Genomic DNA, 9,895 nt, shown 5'->3' with positions numbered 1-9,895 from the left:
TGTGGAGTGGTTGAAAAACGAGTTTTAATGACTCCAACCTAAAGTGTATGTAAAACTTCCGACTTCAACTGTATGTACCCTTGCACATATGTGCCCTTATAGTATCCCTGCACATTGTTAATATGGTATTGGCACTGACCCTGTATATACAGTAGTTTACTTACTTTCTTGTGCTCTTCTTATTTCTTTCTCTCGTGTGTTTTGTTCTAACATTTTTTTCTACTACCTACGGGTATTGAATATTGCATTGTAGGGAAAGAGCTAGCAAGAAAGGCATTTCACTGTACATGACAATAAAACTTGAAACCGACCAGCCTTGGGACATACTCTTCTATACACACAGAATCCCTCAGTCTCTTTATCTCTCTATTTCTTTTCATTCGTTCCATCTCTCTTTGTCTTTCGCCCGTTCACATACATACATTATGCTAATTGAAGAAACCATTCATGGGGAACTAAGAGATATTTCCACTAATATCTTATCTATCGTCAGGCAAAGCCACGGGTACAGAGGCTGGGAGGGATTGGTAAATCCCCACAGCCAGCTCTGCTAAAATACGACTTCCATGTCCCACTCCTATTACTCTCACTCATTGTTCTTAATCAGAACCTTGAGATGAATTAAAAATGCTCTGGAATTGAATTAAAAGGACAAAAAAATAACCCTTGCCTGCCAGCTATGGCATTTAGTGCAGCTTACTGCAGGGTTCCAGTATGTGTGTGTGTGTGTGTGTGTGTGTGTGTGTGTGTGTGTGTGTGTGTGTGTGTGTGTGTGTGTGTGTGTGTGTGTGTGTGTGTGTGTGTGTGTGTGTGTGTGTGTGTGTGTGTGTGTGTGTGTGTGTGTGTGTGTGTGTGTGTGTGTGTATATATATACTGTGTGTGTGTGTGTGTGTGTGTGTGTAGTATATATACAGTATATATACAGTGTGTGTGTGTGTGTGTGTGTGTGTGTGTGTGTGTGTGTGTGTGTGTGTGTGTGTGTGTGTGTGTGTGTGTGTGTGTGTGTGTGTGTGTGTGTGTGTGTGTGTGTGTGTGTGTGTGTGTGTGCAGTATATATACAGTGTGTGTGTGTGTGTGTGTGTGTGTGTGTGTGTGTGTGTGTGTGTGTGTGTGTGTGTGTGTGTGTGTGTGTGTGTGTGTGTGTGTGTGTGTGTGTGTGTGTGTGTGTGTGTGTGTGTGTGTGTGTGTGTGCAGTATATATACCGTGTGTGTGTGTGTGTGTGTGTGTGTGCAGTATATATACACAATGTTTGTGTGTGTGTGTGTGTGTGTGTGTGTGTGTGTGTGTGTGTGTGTGTGTGTGTGTGTGTGTGTGTGTGTGTGTGTGTGTGTGTGTGTGTGTGTGTGTGTGTGTGTGTGTGTGTGTGTGTGCAGTATATATACAGTATGTTTGTGTGTGTGTGTGTGTGTGCTGTATATACAGTATGTTTGTGTCCTGCCTCTGTTTGATGTGGACAGCGGCACAGTAAGACACGTCACAGACCTTCAGGCTTAGATCTTGGTAAGAAGCTGTTTGGGGAATTCTGAGTTTGCAGTACCGGGACCCTTCAGACAGTCTTGTGCAACAAACTGAAGTTTGCAGAAGAGGCTGTACCAACTTCAGACTAGCCTTGTGGGCGTCCTAGAGAAAACACATCTTTCAATAGAGCTGGACATAATACTTTATAGAACAAATTGTTTGGACGCTACGGAAAACTCATTTTCGGGATAACTCATGGTCTGACGATATCGGCGGATGTGCGATATCGGCGGATGTGGTGCATTTAAAAAAATGTAATACATGTGAAATATGGTTTCACGTTTAAAATTTAAGATCAACATTCAAAAACAACTATTTCACAAAATGCAAATTTGACATGTGTTTTTTTTGCAAGAGTCTACCCGGCTACTCACTGGCTGGGTTCACAGACAGGGAGGAGCTCTTCCTCTCTGGCTGTTGTTGCGGCAGGCATAGTGAAGAAAAAAGACAAAGAGCGAGCACGCGCAAGAGAGAGAGAGAATTAGGGGGAGGAGAGGACAGTACCATTGCTGCATCAGTGCCACAGCAGAGTGGAGCAGTAAACGACTCTCGACTCTCCCTATTCTTCTACTCTAAACACTCAATGGCTCAGCCTCACAAGAGGTTTGGAATCAGAGACTGGAGCGCCTAGAGACGTATCCATCACAACTGGATGTTCTACTATCCTCCTATCCTCTTACTCTCTTGTCTGTGGATGCTGTGGGATTTTGGATGTTGAATACGTCTTTCTTTGCATCTCTCGTGCTAGGCTCGGCTGCTGCTGCTGCTACTTTTAGAGGTTTGTGACACTGTTTTGGTTGGAATGTGTTTCTGGCTGCTGGCGACAGTTTTTGTCCGTGAAATCTCTCTCTATACTGGTTGTATTTTCACAGAGGAGTTATAGATCTAGACTTTTTGATGGCCTCCGGGACTCCTTGAACTCCACCTGCTGGTATTGTACAGGGCATGCACAGACGTTGCCGTTCAGAGATTGTGTTTGTGTGCAAGCTCAGCTTTTCTCACCTCTGCAGCTTATTGGTAAGGAGAGAAGAATAGAGGTGGAACCGACACAAGTAGTGAGACAGACTCTACTGCAGCCCCTGTGTACTGTACACACCAGAGCCTGCATGTGGTAGGTTAGCCCACCAGAAGGCTGGCCAGTACCTACACAAGACTCAAGCACGTACACACACACACACACACACACACACACACACACACACACACACACACACACACACACACACACACACACACACACACACACACACACACACACACACACACACACACACACACACACACACACACACACACACACACACACACACACACACACACACACACACACACACACACACACACACACTCATAAACAGCAACATCCTCTGCTGTAAGAGGATGACGTTTGCTGTAATACTGCATTGCACTCTGGGGCCAGAAAAGTGAAAGAAGAGACGACTAGAAGAGGATCAGAAGAGAAGAGGAGGGGAAGAAAACTACAATCTGGTAGCAGCTCACCTCCAGGGGGAAACGGAAGTAGAAGAGCACGGATTGATGAACTGACCGAAAGAGATAATGACCAATGTGATAGAGCACAGCTAAACTGACAGTCTGTCTAAAGAGATATAACTGACGGACTGTTTAAAGAGAGAGATAAAGACCATAGTGAGATGAGAGCAGAACTGAACATGAACTCTTCCTCGTCCGATGTGAACCAAAGCAGCTCTCCTTTCTGCCTGCTGGGCCTGGGCTACTCCCATACCCTCAACACTTGCGTTGTGGAGGCGGCCGTCATTCTCTTCCTCACTATCCTCATCATCAGCGGCAACCTGATGGTGATCTTCGTGTTCCACTGTGCTCCGCTGCTCCACCACCACACCACCGGCCACTTCATCCAGACCATGGCCTATGCAGACCTCCTGGTGGGGGTGAGCTGCCTGGTGCCCTCCCTGTCCCTGCTCCACTACCTCAAGGGGTTGGACGAGGAGCTCACCTGTCAGGTGTTCGGCTACCTGGTGTCTGTGCTGAAGAGCGTGTCCATGGTGTCTCTTGCTTGTATTAGTATTGACCGCTACATCGCCGTCACACAGCCGTTCTCCTACGCCACACTCGTCACACCATGCCGCCTGCGCGTCTGCATTTGCCTCATCTGGCTCTACTCCGCCCTCATTTTCCTGCCCTCCTTCCTTGGCTGGGGGAAGCCCGGCTACCATGGGGACATATTTCGCTGGTGTGCGACCTCGTGGCAGACCGATCCGGGCTTCAGCTCATTCATCGCGGCTGTGCTGTATGCGCCGGCCGCCCTGACTGTGTGCTTCACCTATGGGAGTATCTTCCTTATCTGCCGTCAACACACCAGGGAGATCACCCAGCGCCACGCACGCTTCGGCCCCCAGGGGAACGAGAGGGGCGAGCGTGGTGAAGGGTGCCCGGATAAACGCTATGCCATGGTGCTGTTCCGAATCACCAGTGTGTTCTACGTGCTCTGGATGCCCTACATCCTTTACTTCCTGCTGGAGAGCGCCGGACTCTACCGCCACCTGGTGGCCTCATTCCTCACCACATGGCTAGCCATCAGCAACAGCTTCTGCAACTGCCTCATCTATAGTCTCTCCAACAGCGTGTTCCGGAAGGGCCTGGGCCGCCTGTTCAGGCAACTCTGCTCCCCCTGTCAGGGACTGGGATGCTGCATGGAGGGGAAGAAGGGTCCCGCTCTACCCAGGCCGCGCCCAGCCCCAGCCTGCCATGTGTAACAATCTCCTACAGACACTGTCTAGTTGGTTAGCTACCCACTGGGCACAGATGTCAGTTCAACATCTAATCCATATTGGTTCAAAGTCATTTCATTTAAATGACGTGGAAACAATGTTGATTCAACCTGTTGTGCCCAGTGGGTACAGTAAGCTTTGGCCTTGGCTTCAGCCCCTGGTGAGTGCAGTGTATTACTACTACATTGCATGTGACAGGTTGTATTTCTACAGTAGTAGTACATAGAGCTCCCTATGGCCAGGTCAGAGGGGTGGTTTGCAGGCAGGAGCTGGAGGGGTCTTCTTCTGGAGTGTTCTCCCAAGCGGGGATGCCGATTTCTGGCTGGGTGGATCACCACCACGTGTGGAGGGGAAGGTTTGGGGTTGTATATATGGATATCAGAATGGAGCTGAGGAGAAGAAAAAGGCACACAGTTCTCTGTGGGTTTTGAAGAGGATCAACTCCAATTTTACAGCTTTGGTGCCGAGTTTAGGTGTGCCTGTGAACCTAATATCTTCCCAATGCAAAAAAAGGACAATATCACCACAACACGACTTGTACTGCGTAAACCACTGTAGTGCAAAAAGTTATTTCAACATTGATTCAAGACTGTTTAATCGTCTTTGTTCTTTCAGGGTAGACATTAGTGATGCAAAAAAGTATTTTAGAAACATAAAAGCACTTGAAATATACTGTTTTTCTTCTCTTATATTGCGACAAATAGTTTACATTTTGTAGCAGTCAGATAATGTGATGATGATATTGTGCACTACAGTAGGCTGTAGCATACAGAGAGGACGAGTGGTGTGAAAAGGACTGGGAACATTTGGTTTCCTAGAAAAAAATACTTGAGGTTTATTCCGTAGCTTATTTGTATTTCATGCAAGGGATTCTTCTCTTTTGAAGTTGGGTGTTAGAAGTGAGAGCCAAGAATGTTTATGAAGTGTTGAGTTTCATACAGGAATGTTGATGTATGCATTAGCCAATTTTTGCAAGATGGCATTCTGGTTTATCATGGACCACCGATTCATTCTGAATTCTCAGCAAGGAGATACGTTGATTTATTTGAGTATTTTATTCTCTGTCCATGTTTCCTGAGGTCGAACATCAGTTGTTAGTTTACCCTCAATGGCTGATGCATTTAGACTGGTCTTGAGGCTACAAATGCACAATTTACTCATCATAATCTGACAGCAATAACATAAGTAAGATTCTCTTATAGATTGGAATTGCAGCATGTTAAGCATACTACCGAACAAGATGCACAACACACAGAGAGACACAGTCATTACTGTGTGTGTGGCCTTACTGTTGAGCTGTTCTCTCACTCTGTGCCCTTTGGCTCCTGTTAGCTGTACAGATGAGCTGAGTGGCAGAGCAGCACGTGTACAGTAGGCTACCAGAGAGCCAGATTGTCTTTCTAGAAGTCAGAGGGGTCATTAAGACAATATGTTTCTAAGGGTTTCATGCAAAGTAGGTTTATATGGATCTACCGTGGGTCTCGAAAGCTTTTATGGAAACATACTTGTGAATTGCTGATAGGTTTTTATGTGAACTAGGTTTATGTGCAAATATATGCAAATATATGTAGGATAGGAGACAAAGACCTTGGACAGTGTACACTTCACTGAAAGGTGATTGTGCTGTATGTACAGGAGTCTTCCTATACGACAAGCCTATACGTACACAGTCACAGACAATCAGTCCCTCACACACTCAGTAGAGCAAGTAAGGAGAATATGAGATGGGTCTGCACTGCAGCACTCTGCATTCTTATTCCCAAGGACAGCATGACGGCATCTTTGTACTATAGTGTGTACACAGGTCTTGTATACAACATTTGTATGTTTTTTTTGTTGTTTGAAAGATCTGTTCAAGAATATTGGTTAACTGTGGTGACTGTTGATATCTTAGGATAATATAGATATTTTATTTTTTTATTTTCTTTACAATATTCTTTTTCAGAAATTGTCTATGCATGATGGTATTTCAGCCAGTGAGAGTTGGGTGAGATGATCAATACTCATTTTTAGGAGGATGCCACTGAATGCAGTTACTTTTTCGGCTATAGCCTACACAATTTCCTTAACATTATAACCATTGATGATGGTGTGTAAATAGCATATTATATTTCCTTTAGGTCATATTCTAGTTTTCAGAAATTCCACCTTTCTGGGAAAGACCTTAGTAGTTCAAGAGAACAGATATATTTTTGTATGGGTCTCTATGTCAGAAACTTTTTAAAGAGTGTGAATTTATTCAGATTTAGGAATATTTTGAGAGGTTTTTCTTCACACTGTTTTTCCTCCGAGGGGCTGCTTGTAAAAGGGCTTGTTTCCCTCACCAGTCTCCACATGCTGCTGTCTGTCTGTGCAATAGACGTTTCTGTCCCCTCCCAACTCTTCTCAAGACAATGAAAACATACCAGCAGTGCTATTACAAAAGGGCTTTCGTCGTTATCTGACACAAGCCCGTTGGTCAACTGAATTATGTACATGTGGTATTTGATATCTACCGGTATCTGATTGAAGAGTAGTTGTCCTTTATTTGGCCCACATGACTGTTCTAGAATGTGAGAGGGAAGTGTCTGTTCTGTTGCGCTCACATGACTATAAACGAGAGTCTTGGTTTTATTTGGAGATAACATGAAAGCCCTTCAATGGGAGAGTGCAGTACTCAATGTACTTTATCTTTGATGTAGACAGTTTGATGTAGCGGGGGGGGGGGGGGGGCTGGTCACAGTGTAATCTGCCATGAGAGAAGTATCATGTTTGCAAGTCTCTTTGAATTGCTGACGATACTGTATGTATGAAATCGCGATGGTTAATGTTGAGGATGACCTTGTATATTGATTGATATTGAAATGACTCCTCCTAAATTGTGCATTATGTATGGTATACTATATGTCCTCTTCTCAAATTGTGTTGAGCACATTCCTTAATGCACCACAATCAGCACATGATATAGTTCAGGATCCCACTCACGTGGGCTCCTTTAGGCTTTGATGTTGTAAAACAAAACATGTTGTGTCAAAGAGCATGTTTTTTCCTGTGGGAAAATGGTTGCTGTTGTTAGAATCGGAGCAGAATCAAAAGCTACAGCGGTGATCTCAGGGGACGTGGTGTTTCACAGAGACCAGACCCGCAGTGCCAAATCTGGACCAGTATTTGGGAGGAGGGGTCGGGTGGGGGTTGAGGATTGGGGGGGTTGTGATGTATTTAGATTGGAACAGCGAGACTCTCCCTTGGCGTCGCTCCCCCCTCAGTCCAACAGTGACCAACACCACCATCTCAACTGTCTTTCGCATTCTGACAAGTGATTTATGATTCTGAATCATTCTGAGGAGTACAGAGGCAAGATAACTTCATGAAACATACAATGTTTCCTGGGGTTGTGTTTTTAATGAAGATGTAACTGAACCTCTAGTTCATTATACATTCATTGATAAGAGACTTTCGCTTAGCTGCCACCATTAGAACCACCACAACTGATGTTAAATTGTACATTTTAACTCAAATATAAGGTGGGGAAAATACTGGTTTCCGAATGTGAAAAGCGATCTCAGCTCTTCAACAAATATTCTGTACCTCACGTGATGATAAGTACTGTATGTATTTGCTGACAATTGCTGGTGACCACTCTGATTCTGATTGTATCCTGCAACCAATGATTAAATGTGAAGTTACCTGCTGTACTGGAGTGTGTACATTTCTTTTAATAGCATTAGTCAAACGCTTTTCTTAAATCTACACCCTATAACGCTCAAATTCAGATCTTATCCTCAAAACCAGTTCCACTGCTTTTTTCCCCATGCTTCCTCTCTAATCAGTGACTGATTTATACATGGGAAACCAGGTGGGTGCAATTAATTATGACATAGAACAGAAAACCAGCAGTAGTCCGGACCACCAGGATAGGATTTGAATACCCCTGCCCTATAACATCACTGGATCAAGTTTTACCACATTTTCCTCCATGGTCTTAGTCTCACTGTCACACAGGCACATCATCAGATGGATAATATCTACTCCCTGACGGGTATTTACTCCAAACAACTCTTTGTTCATTTCTGATTAGGGGAGCATTTCAGTTTGAGTGATGCTTTAAAGCTGCAATTTGTAACTTTTTGAGCGACCTGACCAAAAGCATATATAAATGTGTGTGTTATAGATCTGTCATTCTCATTGAAAGCAAGTCTAAGATGCGGTACATCTGTTCTATGTTCATCATTTCTATGGTTCCCGTTCTTAAGTTGAGTTTTTTTTTGTCTTTTACATTTTGGTTTTGTATACCAGCTTCAAACAGCTGAAAATACAATATTTAGGGTTATGGACAATATATTTCACGGCGGCTTAGATGATTCTCTACACGACACTTGGTTGTGCTGTCACATACACTGAAATTAAGCAAACTATTAGAATTTTAGCAACCAGGAAATGGCAGATCGATTTCTGCGTAGTGCATCTTTAACCTTAGTGTGTGGAAGTATCTTGGCTTGGGTTCTACTGGGGTTGTGTGGCGGTGTAGTACAGGAAGTGAGATAGAGTCACTAAGTATAGCTATCCCTGGAACCAGAGTGATGTGAAGGAGAGGGAAATGCTCTTTTCATGCCGATAGTTATTCTTGGCTATTGCCCGGAAATGAAGCTGGTGCCAGAGCTGGAGCAATCTATATTGATCCTGACCTGACATGGCAGGGCCTCTTCCCTCTCTTTATCAGGCTCACCTGACCCCACACACACACATACACGCACGCACACACACAGCTACCTGGAGTGTTTCTCTCTTACACGCACGCAGTGTGTTGATATAGAGGTACAGTGGCACACTAATCATCGTGAGGTGACTATGTTGGAGTGTGTGTCAGCCCCTGATAACCCAGGCTAGAAATAGAGGGAACATAAACATTGATGATTATCCAACCTGATCCATGCCTGAGCCACGACCCATTGAAGGGACGGGCTGTGGTCGGTGGGAACCTCCAATATGGAAAATGTGAATTCCTTCAGCTTCCTTCTGTAGTACAGGCAGTTCGTTGTTTATTACCCTTTCTTCCTGGCATTCTTTTCTTGCTTTCTTTCTTGTTGGTTTTACCCTTTATCTAATCTAAAAGGGAACTGAGGTTCTGGCAGCTGAGAGAGAGGAGAGAGTGAACCAGAGACTATTTGTACATCATTACAACACTGTATATAGACAATGACATTTGAAAAGTCTTTATTATTTCTGGAACTTCTATGACTACTATTTACTGTTCACTTTTTATTGTTTATTTCAATTTTGTTTATCCATTTCACTTGCTTCGGCAATGTCAACATATGTTTCCCATGCCAATAAAGCCCCTTGAATTGAAGAGAGAGAGAGAGAGAGAGAGAGAGAGAGAGAGAGAGAGAGAGAGAGAGAGAGAGAGAGAGAGAGAGAGAGAGAGAGAGAGAGAGAGAGAGAGAGAGAGAGAGAGAGAGAGAGAGAGAGGGAGAATCTAAGGTAAGTCTGTGCAGTGCAGTGCATTCTTCTGGAGGCTGCATGACTACATGCGAACTACAGTTACAATAGCCCTCCTACCGCAGGCTGACCCATATACACCGTTTCTTATTAATGTGGAATGACAGGGCAAACTCACATGACATTTCTTTTTACAGTTCTGAAGACG

At 44.3% G+C, this 9,895-nt stretch overlaps 1 protein-coding gene across 1 annotated transcript; it reads left to right on the top strand.

Moving 5' to 3' along the window:
* Nucleotides 1–2,823: 2,823 nt before the first annotated feature.
* On the top strand, nucleotides 2,824–6,938 carry LOC124035168 (probable G-protein coupled receptor 21). The gene has a single exon (XM_046348591.1). The coding sequence runs from the start codon at nucleotides 3,172–3,174 to the stop codon at nucleotides 4,252–4,254; it is 1,083 nt and encodes a 360-aa protein (XP_046204547.1). The 5' UTR covers nucleotides 2,824–3,171; the 3' UTR covers nucleotides 4,255–6,938.
* The last annotated feature ends 2,957 nt before the right edge of the window (nucleotides 6,939–9,895 follow it).

Source organism: Oncorhynchus gorbuscha, linkage group LG05, assembly GCF_021184085.1.
Source record: "Oncorhynchus gorbuscha isolate QuinsamMale2020 ecotype Even-year linkage group LG05, OgorEven_v1.0, whole genome shotgun sequence".
Classification (NCBI taxonomy): domain Eukaryota; kingdom Metazoa; phylum Chordata; class Actinopteri; order Salmoniformes; family Salmonidae; genus Oncorhynchus; species Oncorhynchus gorbuscha.
This window is presented reverse-complemented; position numbering and strand designations above follow the sequence as displayed.